The sequence below is a fragment of the Arvicola amphibius genome, chromosome 8 (genome assembly GCF_903992535.2).
Source record: "Arvicola amphibius chromosome 8, mArvAmp1.2, whole genome shotgun sequence".
In the NCBI taxonomy this organism is placed as follows: domain Eukaryota; kingdom Metazoa; phylum Chordata; class Mammalia; order Rodentia; family Cricetidae; genus Arvicola; species Arvicola amphibius.
In genome coordinates, this window is record NC_052054.1 from 64834316 (window position 1) to 64862162 (window position 27847).

The following is a 27847-nucleotide window of genomic DNA, read 5'->3' on the forward strand; positions in this document are numbered from 1 at the left end:
CCTCAGTACCTGAGCACTCAGGCTGTGGAAAGCCACGTACACCTAGAGGTGGCTTGCAGGGTGGGCAGGGAACTCTGCGTTAAGCGAAGGGTGCTTAAGGGTTGACTCGAATTCCTCCACCTCCCCGGCACCTTCTGGAATTCCGACGCCACTGCGAGCTAAGCAAAACCGCAAAAAAGGCGTGGTGCTATACAGACAACCGCGCCAATGCCGGCGTCCAGCCCGACGCGCAGGGCACACTGGGAGGAGTAGTTCTCTGTTGCTTCCCAAGAATTGCCCGTACGAAGGCCTACCTAAAAGTCCCAGAGTGCACTGAGCTCGACAGTCTGGCGGGCCAGGGTTCCCCAAGACCTATGAACCGCTTCCTGCCAGAATGGACCGGTTGGAGTGCCAGAACTACGGGAAAAGCGCACTGTGGGGGCGTGGCTTGGGGGGGTGGGGGAGGAACGCAGGGGAGTAAACCTGGGTGGGGGTGCCTGGGAAATCCCAGGGAGACACAGAGTCGGGAGAAGCCCCCATCCAGATAGTCACAGGGAGACACGAGAGATCACCGAGACAGAGTTACGGAGAAATCTACAAGACCCCCACAACCAGATATAGTCATAGGGAGACACCGAGGAGGCAGGCCCTCAGAGATGGAGAGTTACAGGGAGACACCGAGTGGGGAGAAACTTCCAGAGACTGAGAGCTGTAGGGAGAGACAGTGGGGAGAAGCCTCTGAGACTCACGTGGAGACAGAGGAGGGAGAAACCCCAGAGAGGGGACGATCACAGGGAGACACCAAGGAGGGAGAGACTCCCAGAGACGGGAATGCGGAGGGCGAAGAGACCACTAGAGACAGAGTCACAAGGGGTGGGGAGGGATCCCCAAAGACAAAGAGGGTCACAGAGCCAAAAAGAAAAACCCTGAATGGGTCCGAGAGAAGGGGACAGAAGGAAAGAGGCATAGGAAAGGAAGGACAGGCAACTATTCAGGGAGAGCATCCCCTAGCGACAGAAGGGGAGAAATGCAAAAGAAAGGAGTGACGGACATCGGAAAACGCTGAACTTAACTGGCAGAGAGGTGAAGCAGGGAACATACGTTAGTGGATAAAAGACCGGGCAAGGCAGGTAAGTGGAGATGAAAGCACTCCACCATGTGGGGCGTGAGGAGAGATGTGAGCAAGAGAAGGAAAGAGGCCGATTGGGGAAATGGAGAGAAAACACAGAGGAGAGAAGAAAGGGAAGAAGAGACAAGAAACGGGAAAGGAGGGACACACCCAAAGGGAGGCGAAGCTGTAAATTCAGAGATCAAAGAGCAATAAAGAGCCTGCAGCATCACGGGGAGTGAGACACTAGCCTCTCTGTTCATTCGGAAGTCCTCAGCACTGAACACAAAAGTTTCTTGATTCAAGGATTAATATGACCAGAGATCCACAGATCTAGCCCAGATTCAAGAGCCTGACAAGACCGACCCATGCAACTGAGTAGGGAGGAGAGTGGAGTGTGGGGGACCAGGATGATAGAATGGAATGGATTTGGGGGGGAAGGGGATGGACAAGTCTAAAAGGACGTACCCTACCTGCGTATAGCCTGCGGAATGGGTGTGTGCACGTGGAGAGGAGGAAGGGACGTCTGTCCGGGATTCTGGGGGGGGGGGGGGCTCCTTGCTCCTTTAAGCTGAAACCCCGCCCCTTGGTCGTCATGGCAACGCCTCTCCCACCCCCCCCACCCCCAGCTTCTACATTTCAGCAGGTGCCGGGAGTCGGAGCTCCCGCCGCCGCCCGTGCCTGCGGCTCTTCAGTGCCCCTGCCTTCTGCTCTGACCCCACCCGCCTGCTCCCCCTTCGGTGCAGCCGGTGCCGGGGTGCTGTTTCCTACCCTGCTCCGCTCACCGTTAGGTGCCTCGCCCCTGTCCTTCCCATCTCTGAGTCTGCGGAGTCCCCCTTTCCCGTCCACCTGTTTCCTCAGAAAAAGGGCCAGATCGTGGTCCCTACTGCTTTCCTGGGGCCATGGCGGGTCTGGGCCCCGGCGGAGGCGACTCAGAGGGGGGACCCCGGCCCCTGTTTTGCAGAAAGGGGGCGCTGAGGCAGAAGGTGGTCCACGAGGTGAAGAGCCACAAGTTCACCGCTCGTTTCTTCAAGCAACCAACCTTCTGCAGTCACTGTACCGACTTCATCTGGTGAGGGAAGCGGACTGGGGGGAGAGGGCTGGAGGAAGAGGGGACTTGAGGGTCGGTCATGTCACACCGGTCCCCAAACGATTGAGCAGAAAGGGGTTGTAGCACCCATTCTTGGGCTCAAGGGTGTGTGTGGGGGGTGGTGAAGCCTAGGTTCCTGGGTCTGAGGGAGGAGGGGCTGGAAGCTGGATTCCAGGGTCCAAGGGAAAAGGAGTTGGGACTAGAATTTCTTGGTTCTAGTAGAAAGAGATTGAGACTCACACAGACACCTGGGTGAGGATGGGAAGCCGCAAACCTATGTCTTGCAAAGGTGGGAGGGCCCTGGTACCCCTCTTTGCACTGACCTTACATCCTTGATTCTTCCAGGGGCATTGGAAAGCAGGGCCTGCAATGTCAAGGTAAGAGCTGAGACCTGGACTCCTGGGACCCCCGAGGGTGGAGGCTGGGGCCTCACAGCTGAGGCGGCTGACACACGTGTTCTGTGGTCCCCAGAGAGGCGCGGGGGAGCCCTGGGCGGGGGGTGTGGCAGAGACACAGCCTGTGGTGGGGAGGAAACTCTGATGGCAGGGCCACCGCGGAGGTGGTGCTGGGGGCCCCTCCCTCGGCCGGCTCCAGGTGGGGACAGATATTTGGAGAATCTGTTTCCATGGGAACAGAGAGATTTGGAAAAGGGGAGATGAAGGGGGGAAGGGGCTCGGAGATGCAAAGTCAGAGCCCCCCCTCCCCAGACTACCGTTGCCATGACAACACCATCCATCCCTAAAGCAGGGGCAGGCCGGGTGGGGTCACTAATGGGCGGGTGGGGGCCGGGCGAGGGGGGCGAGTCCTAAAACACCAGCTGCCACTTGGCTGAGAACAGAGTGACTCAAGGTGGGGGGCGGGCCGAAGCAGCGCCCCCAGACTCACTTCTGTTCAAGTTGCTGCTCTCTGCTATGTCTAAGGATTTCTGTTGTTTCTCTTCAAAACCCGTCTCTTTCTCTCCTTGCTTTCTTCTCTCCTTTCTTCTCTCTCTCTCTCTCTCTCTCTCTCTCTCTTTCTCTCTCTGTCTCTCTCTCTCTGTGTGTGTATGTGTGTGTGTGTGTATGCGCACGTGTGCGCATGGGGGTTGTGTCGCAGTGTTTCTCTGTCTCTTTTTGTCTTCCTTCAAGTCTATCTCTTGGGGTTCTGCGTCCTGCTCTCTGTGGCTGTGTCTGTTTGTCTCCATGTGGTTCTTGGTCTGAGTCTCTCCTCTGATTTTTCTCTCTATTGGACTCTATGTGGAAATTCCTCTTTTTGTGGTCTTCTGTGGGCTGGAATGCCTGGCTCTGAATTTGTAGCTATGGGGGTCTCTCCCTGCCTCTGTGTCTCTTGCATTCTCATCTCCAGTCTGCAGCTTTGTGGTTCACCGCCGATGCCACGAATTTGTGACCTTCGAGTGTCCAGGCGCTGGAAAGGGCCCCCAGACGGACGTGAGTGCCCAGACACCTGGTTCCTCCTCCTCAGGCCATGTCCCCGCCCTCACCCCCTCGGCGTCCGTCCCAATTTCTCTTTCTATTTTTAAGGCTGGGAGGGGAGGGGGGCTGGAGAGATAGGGGGAGCTAGTCTGGCCCAGATTCCTTGCCCTTGGCCTGAAAAGGGGGACTGAGAAGGGGGCCTGGAAGAGGGTGGGGACACAGGTGAGGGCATAGAAAGGAAGCAGGGCTTGAAGAGACCAAAAGTCATTGAAAGGATGAAGTTGCCATGGGCACTCGCGCACACAGACACACAGACACACACACACACACACACACACACACACACACACACACACACACAGAGAGAGAGAGAGAGAGAGAGAGAGAGAGAGTTAGAGAGAGAGAGTTATTGATACCAAAACCGAAATAGTAAAATAGGCAGAGAGAATCTCAGAAGATGGACAGAGATGCAGGAAAAGAGAAATTTGAAGTCAGGTGTCATGGCACAAGCCAGGTATCCTAGCACTTAAGAGGTGGAGGCAGAAAGATCTGGAATTGAAGACCAACTTTGTCTCCATAGCAAGTTCCAGGCAAGCGTGCGCTACATAGGACTTTTCTTTCTTTCTTTTTATTTTTTTATTTTATTTTTTATTATTAAAAATTTCCGCCTCCTCCCCACCTCCCATTTCCCTTCCCCTCCCCCATTCCCCTCCCCCTCCCTCTCTAGTCCAAAGAGCAGTCAGGGTTCCCTGCCCTGTGGGAAGTTCAAGGTCCTCCCCCCTCCATCCAGGCATAGGACTTTTCTTAAGGGTGTGTGTGAAATAAGAAGTGGTAGAGACGTTTAGATGTTTAGGGAGACACAGAGAGACCCCACAGTGCACAGAAACCATGCAGATCCACAACCATCTCGCCCTGTTCCTCTGCACAGCAGGGTTGATAAACACAGTTAACTCTGGGCACTGGTTTCTTTCCTCTTCTTCACTTTCTCATCAAGCCAATGATTCTTCCCCTGTTAAATGGAGCTATGACCTAGCAGTGGCCAGTGGAGCTGCCTGTGGTAATGGAGATGTTTTCTTTCTATGCTTGCCATCAGCAGCATGCAGCTGGAACGAAACAGGGATGCTGTAAGGAAAAGAAACCTAAACTCCGTTTTGCTCAGATCGATTTAAATTTGAACAGCTACATGGTTGAACGGGGTAGCGTCAGTCTAGACATTTCCAATCTTATGTTAGCCGTTCAACGGTTCAACAGAGGTTGTTTCTTCCCAGAGTTTGGTACAGGGCAAGAGATAGTCATATGATTCATAGATAAGGAAGATAGCAATCGGGAAGTTGAGGCAGGAAGATCATGAGTTCGAGGGCAGACTGGGATAAATAGCAAGACATTATTTAGCAAGACAAAGAAAAGGCAGGAGGAAAGATCCATGGAGGCTCATGAGGCACCTGCCTGCTTGTCAGGTAAAGAAAGCAAATTTGCATAAAGAATGTGACTACATAGAGCATGTATTGAGCACCACTGTGTACCAATGCCAGGGCGTGTTGTTGCCTGTCTGTGCACCTGCTTGCCTCCAACGCTAGCAGTGTCTTATGAGGTCCTGATTACATACATACTCATCAACTATTTTACACCCAGTGTAGGCTTGAATCCGTATAATTGCTCATAAGATTAGATTAGTTGCTTCTTCTTCTGTTCCCATCTGAGCAGAGACTCTTGAACTAGAACACATGATCTGAATGCCAGTTCCTCTATGAGTGAGGAATTATCTCTTATAGTCTTTCTTTCTTAAAAAAATTTTAAATACATTTTAAAGTCTTTTCTGTTTCTTTGGGAGAGATCAAAAGTCTTTTTTGCTTCTTTTGGAGGTCTTGTTTTTGTTGTTTTGTTTGAAACAGCATCTCACTATATAGCCCTAGATGGCCAGGAACTTGCTGTGTAGACCAGGCTGACCACATAAGATCCTTCTGCCTCTGCTGCCTGAGTGCTGGGATTAAAAGTATGCAACACCATGTCCCATGTTTTTCTCTGTTTTTTGTTTTGTTTTGTTTTGTTTTGGTTTTAGATAGGATCTCTCTATGTAGTCCAGGCTCCCCTTAAAACCCTATTCTACTGAGGACTCAGCCCTCCAAATGCTGAGATGACAGGTGTGTGTTGAAACAGCTGGCTTAATTACTTACAGTACATCTTAAGTTCCTGGGTTATAAAGGGAGTGAGAATTGTGCCTAATTACGGGGTCATTTCCCAGTATCAATTGAGTCAAACCCTTGGGATAGTATCTGAAACAGAGTAAGGATAATATTGGATCATCAAGATTGCTCAGCTGGTAAAGACATTTGCTGCCAAGGGTGGCAACCTGAATTTCATTCCTGGGACCCACACAGTAGAAGATGAGGATGGAATTCCTGCAAGTTGTCCTCTGACCCCCACATGTGTGCCTACACATGCAAACACACATGTACATGCACACTCACACGTGCGCACACAAGTTTAAAACAGAAAACTAGGGACTGGAGAGGTGACTCAGTGGTTAAGAGCAATTGTTGCTCTTGGAAAGGACACAGGTTCAGTTCCATGTATCCAGTGGTGGCTCACAACCATCTAGTTCCAGGAGATCAAATGCCCTCTTCTGATATCTGTGGACACCAAGCACATACATGTGCAGCACATGCATACATGCATAAATACATGCATGCATACATACAGGTAAATTACTCACTCATATAAAATCATGAATCTAAAAGGTAAAGATAGCAATCTCACTCAAATAAATGAAAGCCTGAGAATATCTTAACTTTCCTCCCTTTAGGATAATCTTTCCAATGCGTGCTCAGAGAAAGGTAAATCTGAGGCTGGGGCTGTAGCTCAGATGCCAGATCACCTGCCTAGAAGCCCTGGGTTCCATCCCTAACACTGTGTAAACTGGTCATGGCAATGGATGCTTGCATCTCAGGAATAGAGGCAGGAGGAGCAGGACTTCAAGAAACATCCTGAGCTACACAATAAGTTCCAAACAAGCCTATAAAAAGGACGGAAAGGAAAATCAGAGAGAGGGATGGTGGAAGGGAAGGAGGTAGGAAGGAAGAAGAAAGGGAGGAAGGGAGCAGGGAAAAGTAAAACAATTTTCTAAGAGCCAGACATTACTCTGAGTGTGGAATGTGGGTGGGGAAGGTAGTGGCTGATGTCCTAAATTCCTGAATAATTGTACCCTGGGCATTTAATGTCGCTTTAAGACATAGAAAGAATGTTTATTTCTATTTGACAGAGAAGGATGCTGGGGCTAACAAATGGGAAATGAATTTGCCCCCCCCCCCAAATCATTCATCTGGGAAGTGACCTAGCTGTTATTTGAACTCAGAGCTTTTCAGGGCCAGCAATAACCCTCCTAATAACCACAGCAACTCAATAACTGCTGTCAGACTAGCAGCCGTGGGCATGTCCACATACTAAGTTCTGCTGTGCGTCTCCCATTAATCTAGTCAGGCCCTCTGGTACCTGCTGTGACTTATTCTTGTCTCACATGGAGCCCAGTGAAGGCAGCCTGGAGGGAGGCAGTGAGTGGAGGACCCGGGGCTAAGGGTGGCTCACCGGTCCTCAGAGAGCAAGTTGGGGGAAGAAATGGACTCTGGGAGCTCTCATGCCACTTTGTGGATAAGACTTTCCCTGAACACTCCTTTTTGAGTCTCCAACTCAGATTTTACTCCTCATCTTCCCCCTTTTCTTCCTCCCACTCTTCTCTCTCCTTTCATTTTTTTCTCCATCCTGCTCCTTGGTTCTCTCCTCCTCTTCCTCTTTCTCATCTTCCTTCTTTCCTTCCTCTCCCTCCTTTATCTTTCTCTCCCTCCTCATTCTCACCCTCCTTATTTTCACCCTCCTCCCCTTCCTCCTCTTTTCTCCCCATCTCCCTCCTCATTCTCACCTTCCTCCTCTTCCTCCTCCTCTTTCCTCCTCCTCTCCCTCCTCTTCATTCTCGCCTCCTCCTCTTCCTCCTCCTCTTTCCTCCTCCTCTCCCTCCTCTTCATTCTCACCTCCTTCTCTCCCTCCTCCTCCCCTGCTGTCTCTTTCTTTCCAGCTCCCCCCCCCACCTCTTCTTTTTGAAATACTGGGATCAAACCCAGAGTCTCATGTATACCAGACAAGTGCTGTATCACCGGGCAACACTCCCAGCCCCTTTAAAATGTTAGACAGGGTATCACTAAGTTATCCAAGCTGGCTTTGAATTCTCTGTGTAGCTCAGGCTAGCTTTGAATTTCTGATCCACCTGTCTCGCTTCGAAAATAGCTGGGATGAGCCGGGCGGTGGTGGCGCACGCCTTTAATCCCAGCACTTGGGAGGCAGAGGCAGGCGGATCTCTGTGAGTTCGAGACCAGCCTGGTCTATAAGAGCTAGTTCCAGGACAGGCTCTAAAGCTGCAGAGAAACCCTGTCTCAAAAAACCAAAAAAAAAAAAAAAAAAAAAAAAAAAAAAAAAAAAAAAAAAAAAAAAAAAAGCGGGGATGAAAGGCTTGTGCCACCAGGTCCGTACCGCTGCTTCATTTTCCTCCAAAATAGCCATGGACATTTGTGTTCAGTATTATTTACTGTGCTTACATATTCCATCGCCCTCCATTAGAAAGAAAAATGTCAGGTGATGAGTGTTTTGCATATTTCTGGTTTTTTGGGTTTGTTTTTTTTTTTTTTTGGTTTTTCGAGACAGGGTTTCTCTGTGGCTTTGGAGCCTGTCCTGGAACTAGCTCTTGTAGACCAGGCTGGTCTCGAACTCACAGAGATCCGCCTGCCTCTGCCTCCCGAGTGCTGGGATTAAAGGCGTGCGCCACCACCGCCCGGCCTTCTGGGGTTTTTTTTTGAGATAGGGTCTTGAAGCTGCTCTGCAGCTAAAGGATAATACCTTGGATTCTTGACCCTCTGGCATGAACCACCACACCCAGTTTATGGGGTGCTGGGGAGCAGAGGATTCCATGAAGGCCAGACAGGCATTTCATAGCGCTAAATCTCCAGTCCCTCCACGTAACAGATTTCTAATTGTATTTATTCAGTGCTGGGCTTGACACACAGCAGGATCTCAGTGAATTCATGTAGACCGAAACGAGAGATGTGGAGCAGAAAGGTGACAGATAGCGAGACCAAAGGAAGAAAACCGAAAGGATGTTTTTCTGACTGGGGACACGTCTTTGTTGCTAATTCTATCCAAACATGGTGGTCCATGCCTACTACAATCTCAGTTGGAGGCTGGGATCAGGGACTCAAGGTCATCCTCCACTACATCATGTTTAAGGCTGGCCTGGCCTACATGAAACCCCATCTCATGGCCTAAAAATAAAACAGAAAACTTCCAAGGCTGGAGAGATGGCAAAGCAGTTTAGGATACTTGCTGCTCTTGCCAAAGGATCTGAGTTCGTTCCCATACCCGTACTGGGAAGTTTACACTTTATGTAACATCAGCTCCAGGGCATCTGACGCCCTCTTCTGGCCTCCACCTGCACTTGCATTCACGTGCAGACATGCGAAGGCAAAAATAATAAACTATTTAAAAAAATCACCTCTCTTAAGATTTTAGGACCCTCCCCCAATCCTATTTCCCTAAATGACTCTTCTCTGCCCCCCCCCAGGACCCTCGCAACAAGCACAAGTTCCGCCTGCACAGCTACAGCAGCCCCACCTTCTGCGACCACTGTGGTTCCCTCCTCTACGGGCTGGTGCACCAGGGCATGAAATGTTCCTGTGAGTGTGCCAACCAGGATGTCTGTTGCCCTAGCAAAGATCAGGGACTAGAGGGCGCTCCTTCTTCAACCACAATGCAATGTCTGGGTGGAGGTGTGATTTAAGGGGGAAATGGTGAGCGCCTGTGCCTGAAATACTAACTCCAGTTTTGTCCCTTCAGGTTGTGAGATGAACGTGCACCGACGCTGTGTGCGCAGCGTTCCCTCCCTGTGCGGCGTGGACCACACCGAGCGCCGTGGACGTCTGCAACTGGAAATCCGGGCTCCCACGTCAGATGAGATCCACATCACTGGTGAGGACTTGCTTCCTCAGTAGCCACTCCCTCAACCTAGAGCTAAGGCTGGCTGAACTCACCAGGGGTGTTCTCTGTGGGGAACCAGCATACCACACCCCCCACAGACACCGCCCACATCTCTGACACCATCCCCACTGGGCTCCATCTATCTAATCCCTTTCTAGCAGAAGATCTGTCTTCAGCCTTAGTCTTCCAGCTGGGATCTCATGTAGCCCTGGCTCATATCTGAGAACTAGATGTGTAGCAGATATGCAGGAGAGGCTGGTCTCTAACCTGTGGCCTACATGACTCTACTTCCCTAATGCTAGGTTTACAGATATGCAACACCATGCCAGACTGCGTGTGTGTGTGTGTGTGTGTGTGTGTGTGTGTGTGTGTGCTAGGATTGAACCTAGGAATTCACCGTGCTTATCAAGCACTCTATCATTAAGCTATATGCCCCACTCTCGTCCCAGATTTCCAATTAGTGGCCATTGAAAGGGTGAGATGAGAGGCAAGATCTGACTTACCAAGCAGAGTCTGACTCCAGACTCCTGAGTTCTAGTGGAAGAAATATGCTGATTTCTGGGCACATGCTCCAGGCAACAGGCCTTACGTCCTGAATATAGGCGGTAGAAAGAGAAGTCCTAAAGAAAGGAAACTGACCTTAAATTCTGTTTTTAAAAATACTCTTTTTAGATGTAATGAATGTTTTGCCAGAATGTATGTATGAACACCATGTGAGTACCTGGTGCCCATAGAGGCCAAAGGAGGGTGTCAGATCTCCTGGAACTGGAGCTATCGTAGCCAGCCACCATGTAGGTGCTGGGAACCAAACTCAGGTGCTCTGCAAAACAAGTACTCTTAATGACTGAGCCATCTCTCCAGCCTCTATTACTTTTTCTTTATTTTTTAAAGATTTATTTATTTATTTATTTACTTACTTACTTATTTACTTCTGGCATGTACGTGCCAGAAGAAGGCACCAGATCTCATTACAGATGGCTGTAAGTCACCATGTGGGTGCTAGGAATTGAACTCAGGACCTCTGGAAGAGCAGTCAGTGCTTTTAACCTCTGAAAAATCTCTCCAGCTCTGTCTTTTAAACATCCATTTATCTATCAGGTACATGTGTACATGTATGCACTGTGTGTTACAGCGAATGTGTGAAGGTCAGAAGACAATGGGAAGAAGTCATTCTTTCCTTCCGTGTCAGATGATCAGGATCAGTGGCAGGCACCTTTACCATTTAGTCATCTTGCTGGATGTGATCCTGCATTCCTGATTACTGGTTGTGGGAGGGCTGGGAGCTATTTCTTGGTTCTCTAACTCAAGAAGTCATCCTTCCTTGCCTTCTACCTTCAGTTGGCGAGGCCCGGAACCTCATTCCTATGGACCCCAATGGTCTGTCTGATCCCTATGTGAAACTGAAGCTCATCCCAGACCCTCGGAACCTGACGAAACAGAAAACGAGGACTGTGAAAGCCACACTAAATCCCGTGTGGAACGAGACCTTCGTGTTGTGAGCTCTGGGGCTGTGATGACAGAGGAGGATCTGAGAGTCCCAGGAACCCACACAACCCAGAGAGCTTGGGGGCAGAGTATTAGAGTAGAGGAAGTCTCTAATAAGAGACAGGAGAAGGTGGGAGACAGGAATGGAGTGATCGAGGAGGACAGGGATGGAGAAGCTGAGAGACAGGTCCCTGGGTATTTACTCCCCCTCGGTGCCCTACATGTCAGAGTGAGAATATCAGAGGAGAGACAGAGTGAGGAGGACAGGACTCTCAAGAAGCAGACAGAGGGGCTGGAGAGATGGCTCAGTAGTGAAGTGTGAGTACTACTCTTGGTGAGGAACTGGGATCTCAGCACCTGCATGGCACAGCCACTTGCAATTCCAGTTCCAAGGGACCTGATGTTCTCTTCTGGCCTGTACAGACACCAGGCACACACGTGGTGTATAGGCACGTGCAGTCAAAATGTTCATACACATTCAAAATATTTAAATTGTTAAGGAAGCAGTCAGAGAGAATGAGCAGATAGGGTGATGGACACACAAGTGCTCAGACAGGCGGTCAGAATATGTGAGAACAGAAAAAAAGAGAGAGGTCCAGAGAAGAGTCCAGAAGAGGAAAAAGGAAAAGAAGTAGGGTGGCACAGGAAGAGAAGGGCAGAGGGACAGATAGAGAGAAACAACTAGGAAGGTCAAGAAGCTGGGCATAGTTGTGCATGCCTGTAATGGCGTAACTTGGGAGTTGAGGCAAGTTCAAAGCTAGCTGGAATGACATAGAGAGGCTTTGTTTTAAACAAACAAACAGAAAACCAAAAGAAAGAAAAGGAGTGAGGGAGAGAGGAAGGAGAGAGAGAGAGAAAAGGGAAGGAAGGAAACAAAGAAGAGAGGAGGAGGGGAGTGACAAGGACAGAAAGGGAAGCCAGGACAAGGGGAGAGAGACCCTGTGAGGAGAAGCACAGAAAGAGTAAAGAGAGAAAAGGACCAGAGAACTGATGGGAAGGGACCAAGAATTTGGGAGGAATGGAGAAAGCTTGTGATAGCTATGTTTATAACCTGTGACAGTGGGGGAGGTTCTCTGAGGGTCAGAGTTGGGAAAACCTCCAGTGCCTGGGGTAAAAAGAAGTGGGGAGCCATGGCTTTGGCTCCTCACTCTGCTTCCACCCTTCCCACAGCAACCTGAAGCCAGGGGATGTGGAACGCCGGCTCAGTGTGGAGGTGTGGGATTGGGATAGAACATCCCGAAATGATTTCATGGGTGCAATGTCCTTTGGCGTCTCAGAGCTCCTCAAGGCCCCTGTGGATGGATGGTGAGGAGCAGGGTTGGGCTGGTGGTGGACCTGGGTGTCACCTTCTCTTTCCATATGTGGTCTCACTTTTAGGCCACCATCTTTTCCCCCTTTATCTACCAACATAGCTCCTCCCCTTTCTCCTCTTCCTCCTCCTCTTCCTCTTCTCTCCCGTCCTGCCTCTCCCCTCTCTTCGTATCTCACTCTTTCTCTCTCTCCATCTCTGTGTCCGTCTTTCTGTGTCACTTACCTCCCTTTGGATGTCTTTGCCTCTCCCATGGGTGCCCTGCTTCCCCCATCCCTGCCCGGCCCTGGTCTCCGTCTGTATGTCAGGTACAAGTTACTGAACCAGGAGGAGGGCGAGTATTACAATGTACCGGTGGCCGATGCTGACAACTGCAGCCTCCTCCAGAAGTTTGAGGTACCCTGACCGACTGACTGGCTTCCCCCAGGGGAGCCCAGCCCAGCCTCCCCATCTTCAGAGCTGGCTTTGCCCTCTATCCCTGGTAGAGCACTGGGACTGGGACTACAATTCCCAGAAGACTCCGGGGCTCCTTCCTCAACTTTTCTTAGGGGTCTAGGCCACAGGGTCTCATGGGAATTGTAGTTCTCCATCCCCATGGCTTTGGGGTATTAGGTGCCCCTGTGGGCCTTTGCTCTAGGGCAATTACCTATCTCTCAAGGGGTTCTGACTGTGACTTTTCTTCTCCTCCAGGCCTGTAATTACCCCTTGGAATTGTATGAGGTGAGTATCACTCATTATCTTCCTGATTCCTGTCTTCAATTCTGCACACATAAGTAGAGCACCTACTTTGTGTTTGTTGAATAACATCAGTGACTACATGAGGTAAGGCTACCATCAAAGGTATTTAAGTTCAATTACAGGTCCTGAAGTCTTAGTCTACCCCGAACAGTGAGCAGTCAGTGAGGCTTCTCCTTGAATTGGCCCTTGAACATTGTGTCTCTGTAGTGTGGACACTGTTCTCTTCATTCACTCATTTGGTCATTGAACACTATTTCCTGAAGCATGGTGCCAGCAAATAATCAGGCCATTCCCTAGGGCTCCTCTCTAATGAAGGAGGCAGCCTGAGACATCAGAACGGGGATGTGTTTGATGGTGGAAATAGCTTCAGGCACCAGGGAACTAGCATAGTCTGAGAGTCAGGACAACTTCCTAGAGAGTGCTGATGGGTGGGAGGAGGGAAGAACACAGGGAAGGAGGCAGTGTGACTATTCCCCTCCTTTGCTCTTTCAAACAAACAAACAAAGCACATTTTTGCATACAAGGCATGGGTCTAGTCCCTGGGGATCCCTATGCAGCCAACAAGACAGTCCTTCCTTCCTCCATCCAACTCACCCATGATGTAAGACATGACTCTGGTCTGGTGGTGCCCGCCAGCCATCCCAGCTACTTTGAAGGCTGAGGCAGGAAGAACAGAAGTTCATGGCTTGCCATCTATAGAATGAGTTCAACAACAGCCTGAGCTATGGAGTGAGTTCAAAGACAGCAGGGCAAATTAGTGAGGCCCTGTCTCAAAATGGAAAGTGAAAAAAAAAGGGAGGGGTGGCTGAAATTATAGCTTAACAATTGAATTCTTTTCTGGAATCCACCAATGAGGGACTGGGGTATGGCTCAATGGTAAAGCCCCTGCCTAGAATCCCCCAGTGAGGGGCTGGGGGTGTGACTCAATGGTAGAGCCCCTGCCTAGAACTCATGAAACTCCAGATTCAGTTCTCTTACTATTAAAAACTAAAAGTGCATGACAATATGTTAGGAAGTCATAAGCGATAAGGAAAACAATGAGCACTGAGTAGCGTTGGGAATTCTGTTGGTAATACTGCAATCTTCTTCGAGAAGCATTGGGAATTCTGCTGATAATAATGTGAGCTTGCAGTAAGAAGATTTCCCTGAGAAAGTGACTGTTGGGCAAAGATCTAAATGAAGCAAGACAAAGAGTGAGGATCCCCAGAGAAGGGCCTTGCAGCAGAGGGACGGGCATGTGTGAGCCCCTGAGGTAGGAGCCAGGTAGGAGCAACAAGGACAGTGAAGTTTGGTCAAAGGATGTGGGGGAAGGCAAGGAGAAGGCATCAGAGAGAATGCTGTGTCATTCCTCACAAGGATGTCTGATTTTAAGCCAAGCAAGAATGGAGGGGTCTGGGCGGAGCTGTGTTGTATTCTGAGATAATTTAAATATTAAACTGGGCGTGGTGGCACATGCCTTTAATCCCATCATCCTGGAGACAGATAGAGACTGGTGGATTTATGTGAATTTGAGGGCTGCCTGGTCTACACAGAAAGTTCCAGGCCAGCCAAGGCTACACAGTGAGACTATCTGAAGAAAAGGCGGGTGGGAAGACTCATATAACCCAGGATAGCCTCAAAGTCACTATGGAGCTGAGACTGGCCTTAAATTTCTGATCTTTCTGCCTCCCTCTCCCTAGTGCTGGGGTCACAGGCATGTGTCACCATACCCAGTGTGGACTAACTGCTTTGTCCATGAGTACCAATGATTAGGTATGACTGTGTGTGGTGTTTTCCACAGCTGTTTCCACAACCAGTAAGCGCACGTTAGTGTCACCAATGCAGACCTATAATGTGACAGACCAGGGCTGCACAAAGAAACCCTGTCTCAAAAAACAAAGAAAGTCTCCGAGAGGCCTGGAGATAGAGCTCACTTGCCTAGCTTGTTCAGGCCCAGTGCTGGATAAAAAGGGACATGCTGGGTACTGTTCTAAGTGATTTGCAGATGTTAATCACCAACTCTTGCTAACTCTATTGGAAATTACACCTATTATACTTACATTATGGATAAGGTTATGAAGAGATGCCCTTGGTGATTGGGCCCCAAATTCAGAAGGTCAGACTGCACCTCTGCATATGAACACATCCTGTAGGAACTGCTTCTTGAAGCCAGGTTAGATGGCTTGTATCTGTAATCCTAGCACTTGGGAAGCAGAAGCAGGCAGATGAAGAGCTCAAGGCGCATGGCAAGTTTGAGGCTGGTCTGGGCTACATGAGATCTTGTCAGACAAAAATGCAAATACTCCTACTTTCTGTCTCTTTCTGTCTTTGTCTATCTGTCTGTCTGTCCGTCCGTCTGTCCGTTCGTCCGTCCATCCATCCATCCATCCGTCTCTCTATCTCATATATGTGTCTGTACATGTACAGACACATGTGCAGTTTTTCTTGAACCTGGCTCTGCTCCAGGCATTGTGTCTTGGAGAACAAACAGACTGTCCTGTAGAATCTCCAGGGAGTAAGGCGACAGTCATACTGATGGAGAGATGCTAATTACTCAGAGCCACGCAGGAGCTGACCATGGTAGCAAGTGGTCTCATGAGAGGTGTCTGACTCTGCTAAAGCCATCAGGAGACACCTGCGAAGGAGACACTTGATTCTGGTCTAAAGGAGGAACAGATTGCAGGAGATGGGACAGGACAGCCTTTAAGAAGACTCGGCGTCACCTCCCGAGGCCTTGAGGGGAGATAGAGGACTAGGCAAATGAGGCCAGGGTTTATATCATGGAACGAGAGGGAGGGGCAGAGAGAAGAAGGACACTCAGGACCGACCAGAGCCTGGTTTTGAAGCTGCAGGGAATAAAATCTTAATACACGGAAGCCGTTAGAGGCTTTGAAGGCAAAGGGAAGATATGACCTGATTTATTTATTTTTAAATTGGTCCTTCTGCCTGCAGAGCAGAGAACCTATCAGAAAGATGACAGTGGATATAGAGGGACACATGTGGCAGCTGTTGGAGTTCAGTCATGGGGTCCCCCAACTCTGCTTCCCCCTTGAGAGGTGGAGGCACGAAAGGATAAGAACACTCCATCATCAAAACTCAATGTTGTCCTCAGACCAATGTCCTCAGGCTGTGTCCCCTTGGATCTTGTTTCAAGTCCAAGTTCTCAGGCCCTATTTTCAGAAAACCTGGAAATGAGACTCAGGTGGTTTTTTTCTTTCTTCTGATCCCTCAAGGAGTTCTGGTTTAGAGGCTAACATGTGCAAATCTATAAATGTGAATTCTTTGGATCTGACTAGATGTTAGTTAAATAATAGGTCCACCAGCTATGGAGAATCCTGCCTTCCCTCGTGCCCTCACTTCCTCCTTCCCTTCCTTTTCTCTCCTTCCCTCCCCTCTACCACCTCTCTACTCTCTCTTATCTTCTGAGACAAGGTCTTGTGGTATCCCGGACTGGTCTTATGCACTCCATTCTCCTTCCTCGGGTTCCCTAGTGCTGGGGTTACAGGCGAGCATAGCCAGAGAATGTTCTTAACCTAACACAGAATGAGGACAATGCCATTTTCTTTCCATTCTGTCTCTCTTGGTCCTTTTCATTTGGGGGTACTGTGTCCCTTGAGGACTTCTCTAGGTTCTGACTGTCTCTGGATCTCTCTCTTCTTTTTCACAGAGAGTGCGGATGGGCCCTTCTTCCTCCCCCATTCCTTCCCCATCCCCGAGTCCCACCGACTCCAAGCGATGTTTCTTCAGTGCCAGCCCAGGACGCCTGCATATCTCTGACTTCAGCTTCCTCATGGTTCTAGGGAAAGGCAGTTTTGGAAAGGTTAGATTCCTAGGATTCTGGGGGGAGGGGAGGAGGCCTGCAGACAGGTTGGATTTCTATTCTTTAGGGAGGAAGTTTGGGTGGGGGGTTTTTACTAGGCTCCTGAGTCCCTAAATGGAGTTAGGTTACGATTAGGTATCTAGTGGCTGGAGAGATGGCTCAGCGGTTAAGTAAGCACTGGCTGCTCTTCCATAGGACCCAGGTTCAATTCCCAGGACACACACACGGTGGCTTACAGCTTTCTATAACTCTATTTCCAGGGGATCCAACCACCAATTCATATTTTTAAAAAATGATTGGCTATCTGAATATTTCTGCTACATACTGGGTTGTTAAGATGGCTCAGCAGGTGAGGGCATTTGCCACCAAGATAGCAAAGCAGACAAAGGCTCTGGCCACCAAGCCAGACTACCTGAGTGTGATTCTCAGCATCCATGTGGCTGACTCCCCCAAGTTGTCCCTGACTTCCACACACTCACTGGCACTCATATCCCTCCCCATACCAAACATGCCAGCACTCTTCTGAAGGGGAGTAGATGCAACTTCAGAATATCTGGTCCTCTGGGAGAGGAGGAAGGGGCTCTCATCCTGTCTTCTGTATGAAGAGTGGTACACGGCCCTGCAGCCTTGAGTTTCTCAAATGGATTGGTCCTTTCGGACATCTGTTTGTAGGTGATGCTGGCAGAACGCAGAGGTTCTGATGAACTCTATGCCATCAAGATCCTGAAAAAGGATGTCATAGTCCAGGATGATGATGTGGACTGCACCCTAGTGGAGAAACGTGTGCTGGCACTGGGAGGCCGAGGTCCTGGAGGCCGGCCCCACTTTCTCACGCAGCTTCATTCCACCTTTCAGACACCGGTGAGGAAGAAGGGATGGGGGTCATGGTTCAGAAGGCTGAGTTCAGGGAAAGGCAAAAAGAACCTTGTGTTCTGAGAGGATGTGGCCAGTGCTGAGAGATGGCTCGCTGGGTAAGAGCGCTTGCTTCACAAGTGTGGGGGCCTGGTTTGAATCCCAGTCCTCAATTAAGAAGTCAGATATGGCCTCACAGTGGTGGCGAACACCTTTAATCCTAGCACTTGGGAGGCAGAGGCTGGTGGATCTCTGTGAGTTCAAGGCCAGCCTGATCTACAGAGAGAATTCCAGGACAGGCTTCAAAGCTACACAGAGAAACCTTGCTTTGAAAACAAAACAAAACAACCAACCAATAACAACAACAACAAAAATGAGGATACAGCTGTGTATTCCGTGGCCTCAGCATTGCGGCGGGGGGTCAGGATGGGGGGTGATCAGAGACAAATAGGTCCCAAGATAGCCAGGCTTGTCACTTTGGTGAGCTTCCAGTTCAGAAAATGACCCTGTCTCAAAGCAATGATAGAGCTAAGAGACACCATTACTGCCACATGGGACACATGGGTTCACACGCCCTCACACTCACATGCATGTAACCACACTTATGTATCACATATAACTACGAATAAATTGTTAAAATGAATGAATAAGTCTGGAGGTGATGGTGCACATCTTAAATCTCAGCACTCAGGAGGCAGAGGCAGGTGGCTTTCTGAGTTGGAGGCCAACCTGGTCTTCAGAGCGAGTTTCAGGACAGCCAGAGCTACAATGTGAGACACCATCTCAATAAAATAAAATAAAAATAAAGAAATGAATGAATGATCTGGAAGGATGGCCCAGCAGTGAAGAGAATGGGCTGCTTTTGCAGAGCATCTAAGTTTGTTTCCCATGTGTACCAGATGCGCAGTGGCTCATAACTAACCACTTGTAACTCTAGCTCCACGGGGTGCTGATGCTTCTGGTCTCTGGGGACCCCTGTGCTCATATGCACATACCTGCCCCAATACCTAATTTAAAATCATTTTAAAAATTAATTTTATCTATTTTTAATCAAAAAAAATTTTTTGATGTTTTTGAGACAAGGTTACTCTGTGTGGCACTGGCTGTTCTGGAACTCACTCTGTAGACCAGGCTGGCCTGGAATTCAGAGGTCCATTTTCCTCTGCCTCCAGTGCTGGGATTAAAGGTGTGTGCCACTGCCTCCAAAAAAAAAAATCAATTTTAAAAATGAATGAATGTGGTCCTACAAGAGGGATCCAGTGGGGTGGGGTTGCTGGTGCCATGCAGGGCACGGTCTGAGGATGGAATCTGAATGGGTGTGGTCCAAAGCTCAGTGGTTCCTGTGAACTCAATTTCCAATGCTTGTAGCCAGTGTTCTATGGCTTTGAGCCAAGAATAAGTTAGATGGGAATTTTTTTTCCCCTTGAGACAGGGTCTCATGTATTCCAGGTTTGTCTTAAACTTGCAATTTATAGAGGATGAGCCTGTTTTATGCCAAGCTGGGGATCGAACCAGGACTTTGTGAATGCTAGGCAAGCATTCTACCAAACTAATTGTATCCCCAACCCTTATTAATGTCTTCTAATTGGACATGCCCAGAATGATTGGGCTTCCAGGGTGAGCTCATTACTTTTGGATTCTGACTGAAGTATGAGTCAGAAAAAGGAGTTTCCCTGAGACTGAGGGATTGAACAAGAAGTTAGAATCCTCAGGGCTTGGGGAGGGTATGACTTCACTTTCCCTGATCTCTGACCAAGCAAAGATTAATTGCAGGCAACTGAGAGTAGTGGCCTACATTTGTCATCCTAGCCCTTGGGAGGCTGAGGCAGGAGGATTGCCATGAGCTTGAACTTAACCTGGGCCTCAGAGTGGAGATCCTATAAATAATAATAGGGACTATGGCCGAGCAGTGGTGGCACATACCTTTAATACCAATACTTGGAAGGCAGAGGCAGGATCTCTGTGAGTTCAAGGCCAGCCTGGTCTACAGAGTGAGTTCCAGGATAGGTTCCAAAGTTACATAGAGAAACTGTGTCTCGAAAACAAAACAAGCAAACAAAAACAATAGGAGCTAGAGAGATGGCTTAGTGGGTAGGAATGCTTGCTGTGCACACGTGAGGACCTAAGTTTGAATTCCCATCACCCATGTAAAAAGCCAGCTGTGGCCTCATGAGCACCTGTAACACCAGTACTGTGGGAGTGGGGATGGAAACAGTGTCACAGGGTCTTTATTGGGTGCCACCTTAACTCTGGGTTCACTAACAGACCCTGTCTCAAGGGAATAAGACAGAGAGTGATTGAGGTGGGCATCCTATTTTCTCTGACCCCATACATGCACACATACACATATGTGCACACACCATCTACAGTTTCCTCCTAGAGAAATAAAAACTGAGAGCTGCAGAGAAAGCTGGCCACCTTTGGTCCCAGATAGCCAGACTACACATGCGTGCGGCTGCAGCATGAGATTCAGTGCTCCTGCATTTCAGTCCAGTCCTGTGGGTCTCTTAGAAAGTCAGGTAATCAGAGTAACAGAGACAGGGCTGCGGAGATTCCAAGGTAGCAGGGTTAGAATCTCGGAGCTTGCCTATGTGTTTGTCCAGTTCCTCTGGATTACTGGCAGAGTGAATTGGGAGGTCTCCATGTCTGTCCCAGGTGGGCAGGAGGAAAGAGCTGTCCTTAGACGGCAGTGTTAGATCCCTGTATTCCCAGCACTTGGAAATCAGAAGCAGAAGGATTATGAGTTCAGGATTATCCTCAGTTACACAGTGAGTTCAAGGCCAACTTGGGCTACACGAGACCATCCTTGTCTTTTTATTTGTATGTATGTGATACAGGATTTCTCTGTTTTAGCCTTAGTCATCCTGAGACTTGCTCTGTAGATCAGGCTGATTTTGAACTTAGAGATTTGTCTGACTCTGCCTCCTAAGTGCTAGGATCAAAAGCATGCACCACCACTGACCTTGTCTTTAAACAAACAAAAAAAATTAGTTTGGAGCTAGGAAGATGACTCAGCAGTTAGAGACGCCGCTCTTACAGAAGACCCAGGTTCCGTTCCCAGCATCCACATGGTGGAATCTCTAGGTTCTTGGCATCGATAGATTGTCCTCTTCTGACACTCAAAGATACCAGGTGCCAATGTGGAGACATATATACATGTAGGTAAAACACTCAAAAAAATAAAAATAAAAAAAGGCGGTTGTGGTCCAGTTCTTTAATCCCAACTCTTGGGAGGCAGAGGCCGGCAGATCTCTGTGACTTTAGGGCCAGCCTGGTCTACATAGAAAGTTCCAGGACAGCCAGAGCTACACAGAAAAACCCTGTCTCAAAAAACCAAAACCAAACCAAATCAAAACAATAAAACTTTTCTGTCCAGGTGTGGTGTGTCCCTGACTAAGCCACACCTGATCTTTCTCAGGACCGTCTGTATTTCGTGATGGAGTACGTCACTGGAGGCGATTTAATGTACCACATTCAGCAGCTGGGCAAGTTTAAGGAGCCCCACGCAGCGTAAGTCTTAGCAAGAGTGAAGGGAATGGGAGGCAGGATGGGGTGGTCTTGTCATTGACCTTCCCATGTCCCATGTGCTCCTCCAGATTCTATGCTGCGGAAATTGCAATAGGCCTCTTCTTCCTTCACAACCAGGGAATCATCTACAGGTCAGTAGCCCCAGCACTTTCCATGGGTGCTTTCACTTTCCTTGAAGGGGTGCCATTCCAACACATAGCTATGGATTGCTGAATGCTAGCTGCTTTGGGTTTTGCATCTCATTGCTGTTCTAAATTGCACCACAAGGGGGTTGGAAAGATTGTTCAGCAGAAGACAGAAGTCAACTGCCTGTAACTCCAGCTCCAGGAGATATGACATTGTCTTTTTGCTTGTTTGTTTGTTTTGTTTTTCATGACAGAGTTTCTCTGTGTAGCCCTGGCTGTCCTGGAACTCACTTTGTAGACCAGGCTGGTCTTGAACTCACAGAGTTCCACCTGCCTCTGCTTCCTCGTGCTGGGATTAAAGGCGTACGGTACCACCTCTCAGCCATGACATCCTCTTTTGCATACTTCCCCAGGCACCTGGACACACACACACACACGCACACACACAATTTTTTTTTTTGTTTTTCCAGACAAGGTTTCTCTGCAGCTTTAGAGCCTGTCCTGGAGCTAGCTCTTCAGATTTTTTTTTTTGTTTTTTTCGAGACAGGGTTTCCCTGTAGTTTCTAGAGCCTGTCCTGGAACTAGCTCTTGTAGACCAGGCTGGCCTCGAACTCAGAGATCTGCCTGCCTCTGCCTCCCAAGTGCTGGGATTAAAGGCATGCGCCACCACCACCCGGCTTTGGAGCTAGCTCTTGTAGACCAGGCTGGTCTCGAACTCACAGAGATCCGCCTGCCTCTGCCTCCCGAGTGCTGGGATTAAAGGCGTGCGCCACCACCACCCGGCTTCACAATTTTTGAACCTAACAAATGCAACCAAGGGACACTGGGCAGGAGTAATGCATGCCTTTAATCCAGCACTCGGGAGGAAAAGGCAGGTGGATCTCTGTGAGTTTGAGGCCAACCTGGTCTATAGAGTGAGTTGCAGGACAGGCTCCAAAGCTACACAGAGAAACCTTGTCTCAAAAAAACCAAAACAAAAATCAAGACCAAAAACAAGGAGCGGAAAAGTTTGGTTTGGCTCACAGTTTCCATCACTGAGGAAAAGTCAAGGCTATTCACACCCACAGGTAAAAGTAGAGAGCAATGAATTAATTCACGAAGCTAGTGTCCTGCCTAGAGTGATTCCACCCACAGTAGACTAGGTCTGCCTATCTAAATTAATCAAGGAAGTCTTCTGCAAATATGTGCACTGGCCAACTGGCTCTAGGCAATTCCCTCACTGAGAGTCTCTTTCTGGAGATAGTGCACTATCTCCAGATATGTTCAAGTTGACACGGAACACTGACCATCACACTACTCTTTTGCAACTCTCCCTTGTTCTCTCACCTTCCAGGGACCTCAAGTTGGATAATGTGATGCTGGATGCTGAAGGACACATCAAGATCACAGACTTTGGCATGTGCAAAGAGAATGTCTTCCCTGGGTCCACAACCCGAACCTTCTGTGGGACCCCAGACTACATAGCACCTGAGGTAACCCTGAGCCTGCTGCTCTGTGAACATCTCTCAGTTGGTGCAATTGTCTAGTAGTCATAGGAGACAAGATTTGTCCTTGATTTGTGGGCATCTTACCAGTCCCCATCTATGGTAGTCTCCACCAATGCCTTGAGTGGAGAGACTCACATGCCGGGCACTTTAAGACAAGGAGCTGGTCACTTTCATGTTAAGAGCAGAAAGCAATGTGTTCACGCATGTGCTCAGTCCTCAGCTCATACACTTTGTGCCATTCCTACACTTAAGGCTTTCCTGCCTAGGGAATGGTACCACTCACAGTGGTTTAGATCTCCCTCCTTCAAACGGGTAAAGCCAGCAGGACTAGCGGATGAGTAGTGTACAGGAGTAGGATCGGCTTGTAGGAGCATGACTAGAGCATGCACTATTCCCAAGTGGAGAAGGTGGAGACTATTTCTAGTATATTCTGAGTGGGAAGGCCTAGGAACACTATGCCTGCTGTGAGGCTTTGTCTCTTCTGTGTGCTGCTTGGGTGGGGCTTACCCTTTAGTACGAAATTGAATGGCAGCTCATTGATAGTACATGTAGCTTTGCTGTTGAATTTTAAGGAACTCTTTCCATTTTTTAGTGTGTTTGTATAGTGACATGTATATGCATATTTGCATGTGTGTGGGCACATTTGTGCAGGCATGCAGAGGCCCAGGGTTATGTTAGGAACCCTCCATCACCCTTCTGTTCTATTCATTGAAGCAAATTATCTCAGTCAAACCCAGAGTTTTTTGATATAGCTAGTCTCCCTAGCCAGCTTGTACTAAGGGTTCTTTGCCCCCACCTTCCAAGGGTGGAATCACAGGTGGGTCACTACACCCATCTGGCATTTATGTAGGTTCTGGGTATTCAAACTCTCATCCTCACACTGATGTGGCAAGCAGTTTTAACCACTGAGTCATCCCTACAACCCATCGCCTTTTCTTTCTTTCCTTCCTTCTTTCCTTCTTTCTTTCTTTCTTTCTTTCTTTCTTTCTTTCTTTCTTTCTTTCTTTCTTTTTCTGTGGTTTTGTTGTTGTTTTTGTTGGTTTTTCAAGACAGGGTTTCTCTGTGTAGTCCTGTAGTCCTGGCTGTTCTGGTTCTTGCTTTGTAGATCAGGTTGGCCTCGAACTCCCATAGATCTGCCTGCTTCTGCCTCCTGAGTTCTAGGACTAAACGTGTGTGCCACTGTGCCTGGGCTAGATAGGCTTTAAAATATTAAGTTTATTATTACTTTGTGTATGCATAGTATTACTTTGTGTATACATGTCACAGCATGTTTGTGAGGGTTATAAGAAAACTTTACAGGGCTTGTTCTCACCACTTAAAAAAGTATTGCATTTATGAGTGTGTGTGTGTGTGTGTGTGTGTGTGTGTGTTAACTAACATATGGAGGTCAAAGAAAAACTTGAGGGAGTTAGTTTTCTCATCCCATTATGTGAGTTCTGGGGATCCAATTCTAGTCATCAGGCTTTGTGTGGCAAGGGCCTTTTTATCTGCTGTTATCTTACCAGCCCTTAGGTAGCCTTTATATCTGACCGTAAAGGAACCTTGCAAGTATATAAACATCATTTCCTGGATTTTCCAAAGGGTGGAGCTCTTGCTAAAATATTCAGAGTGGAAAATATTTGTGTCAAAAACACTTGAAATGGGTCAGGATCCAGAGAGAGAGAGAGGCCAGAGGAGTTCTGCACATCTTAAAGTAGCCACAGCCAGGCACAGTGCCACATATCTGAATTCCTGACACGCAGGAGGTGGAGGCAGGAGAATAAAGAGTTTAAGGTCACCTTTCAATACATAGTTAGTTCAAAACAAGCCTGAACTGCGTGAGACCCTGTCTCAAAAAATGTCACTATTTTCTCTTTTAGATCATTGCCTATCAGCCATATGGGAAGTCTGTTGACTGGTGGTCATTTGGGGTCCTGCTGTATGAGATGTTGGCAGGACAGGTAAGGGGAAGTGCGGATGTGTTGACTTGATTACATTGAGTGGATGCTCCTTTTTGTATGGCATTATTCTTGAAGGAATGGAGTCTAGTCTAAGAAAACGTGCTTGTAGTGCTAAACGGCAGGAAGCTGGGGCAGGACAGCGCTGTCCACGGTCCTGAAACATTGGTTTAGCCCTGTCAGTCTGGCTTTTGTTTCACCTTTTTTCTGTGGACCTCTTCAGTGGTCTGATGAACCATATTACCACTCCCCAGAACAAAGTAATATCCGTGGTATGAACATGGGAAGGATGTCTTTCAATTCAAGAGATTACTGTGTGTGTTATTATATGCCTATAACTTCAACAATTGGGGGGTGGACATAAGGGGATTAGAAATTCAGAGCCATTGTTAGCTACCTAGCCTGGATAAATGAGACTTTGTCTCAAAACAAACAGATAAACAAGCAAACCTTTACTTCATATTGCCTTTCCTAACCGTGGAAGACGGAACACTTTCAGTGAGGGTAATTGTTTCCAGTCTTCTCTGAAGCCTCTCCTTCTGTGACTCTCTGTCCCTCTCTGTGTGTGTCTTTCTCCTTCCCTACCTCTCTCATTAGATGACATATTTCCTAATTAACACTCCATTGATTTGCATAGCAGAAAAATACAGGCAGACAGTAGATAGATACACAGAAATGGAGCATGTGTGAGAGGCAATTGGCAATGAAGTTGGGATAGTTTTCTAGTTTTTTTCCAGGGCAGTTGTCCACAGGGGTTTGGGCGGGGCATGCATTATCAGAATACTTTGGTTTGAAGTGGGTAATGAAGGGATTCAGGATTGGGAAAGGCAGCCTGTCAAGCCCTGACATTATTCTCCCTACTTTTGTAGCCGCCCTTTGATGGGGAAGATGAAGAGGAGCTGTTTCAAGCCATCATGGAACAAACTGTCACCTATCCCAAGTCACTTTCCCGGGAAGCGGTGGCCATCTGCAAGGGGGTGAGAGCCCCAGCTCCCCGCTTCTGCAGATCCACAACCCATACACCCCAGTTACCAACTCTTTTAGAAAAAGGTTCCTTTCACTCAAACCTCTTTACGGCCATCTGCTGCAAAAGTTGGCTGAACAGTAGTTTGCCACCTTATTGTCATTCCAGACCAAGGGTGGCTTCTACCTCGTCATCCTTTGCAGTTCCCACATCCTGGCACACTGTGGGGAATGCCGAGAGGGAAAAGCCTGTCTTTCCAGAGCTGGATGGGTCAGATGACCTCCAATTCTTGTGACTTTTATTTTTCAGGGATCTTGATGAGTTGCCCAAACTGTGAGCTCCAAGCCCCAGTTTCTTCTTCCTTAGTAGGCACAGAAGATCTTCTATTTCCCGCTCTCTCTCTCTCTCTCTCTCTCTCTCTCTCTCTCTCTCTCTCTTTCTCTCTCTCTCTCCCTCCCTCCCTCCCTCCCTCCCTCCTTCCCGCTTTGGGATTTTTCTTATGTCTCTTTTACTTTCTCTGATCCTTAGACCACCACACTTGATTTTTAAGGCATTTTAAATTGCATTTTTTAATCTGTTGATTGTGTGTGTGTGCATGCACACACACACACACACACACACACACATACCATAGCACATATGTGGAGCAGAGAACAATTTTAGGGAGTCATTTCTCCCTTCCATCATGTGAGTCCTAGAGATTGAACTCAGTCATCTATCAAGCTTGTGGCAAATCTTTACTCAATGAGCTATCTGGCAGGCCCTCTCTGTGTGTCTTTCGCAGTTCTTGACCAAGCACCCGGGAAAGCGCCTGGGCTCAGGGCCAGATGGCGAACCTACCATCCGGGCACATGGCTTTTTCCGCTGGATCGACTGGGAGAGGTTGGAGAGACTGGAGATTGCACCTCCGTTCAGACCACGTCCGGTCAGTTGCCCTCCCAGCTTCCATCCCTGGGGGTTGGAGTTCCAGACTTTTAATACCTGTGTGTGGAGTTGTGGGGACCCTTCGGCAGAGATGCTCCCAAAGGGAGTATCAGAGACTACGGGGGTGTGCCTAGGTTCTGATTATTAGAGCCTAATTTTCCATCCGTTCATATCACAGTGTGGGCGCAGTGGCGAAAACTTTGACAAGTTCTTCACACGGGCGGCGCCAGCATTGACTCCGCCAGACCGCCTGGTCCTAGCCAGCATCGACCAATCGGATTTCCAGGGCTTTACCTATGTAAACCCGGACTTCGTGCACCCAGATGCCCGTAGCCCCACAAGCCCAGTGCCCGTGCCTGTCATGTAATCTCACCTGCCACCACTAGGTGTCCCCAGTGCCCCCTCCGCCACGCCGGCTGCAGCCCCTCCCTACCTCTAGTCCAGATTCTAGGTCCTGCACCCCAGCCTCTGGCCTCTTTCCCGCACCCCAACGGGTTCTAGATGCTGTTCCCAAGCATTGCTGGCTTTTTAAACGCCATACAGTCTCTAGAGCCTTTCGGTGCTCTAGATTCCGTTGTGCTGAGCCTTGTTTCCCCACCCCACCCCCAACATCTGGATGCTGTTCCCACTGTTCCAAGAAACCCCACTCCGTGAGGGGTTCTAGACTCCATCTTGGTAGTTTTATGCCTTTTCCCCCCTACAACACCCTGGGGGAAGTAGTCTCATGCGATTGCCTGCTCCAGACTAAGATTCCAGATCAGCCCGCCCGCATCCTTCAAGGCCCCTCCTACCTCCACTTCAGTTGTAGAGTTAAGTGGGAGGCTGGGCTCCGTGTTCCAGGCCACCTCCCTTCCACGCTCTGGGGATTCCTGGCATGCACGGAGGATTCTTTCCCCGACTGTTGTCAGTCAGCTTTTGTTCTAGACTTGTTCCAGAACCCATCACTGCTCACCTATCCCGGTGCATGGCTCCAGCCTTGGTCGGAAGCACACCTCCCCGTCCATGTCCTCGGCAGTGCCTGCCACTCTCGGGGACTTTTTTCTCCCCCACCCCCTTCCTTTAGCCTCTCCCACCCAGACACAGCTGCTGGAGAAT

The 27847-nt window shown here is 48.8% G+C and overlaps 1 protein-coding gene across 1 annotated transcript; it reads left to right on the forward strand.

Annotated features, from left to right (window-relative positions):
• The first annotated feature begins 1989 nt into the window (after positions 1 to 1989).
• On the forward strand, positions 1990 to 27744 carry Prkcg (protein kinase C gamma). Its single transcript, XM_038339392.1, has 18 exons — positions 1990 to 2159; positions 2523 to 2554; positions 3522 to 3604; positions 9192 to 9303; positions 9464 to 9595; positions 10943 to 11099; positions 12260 to 12394; positions 12707 to 12794; positions 13089 to 13118; positions 16783 to 16935; positions 17608 to 17796; positions 21206 to 21297; positions 21384 to 21446; positions 22774 to 22912; positions 24787 to 24867; positions 25734 to 25841; positions 26613 to 26753; positions 26931 to 27744. Exons 1-18 carry the CDS (start codon positions 1990 to 1992, stop codon positions 27117 to 27119), a joined length of 2094 nt encoding a protein of 697 aa, XP_038195320.1. The 3' UTR covers positions 27120 to 27744.
• The last annotated feature ends 103 nt before the right edge of the window (positions 27745 to 27847 follow it).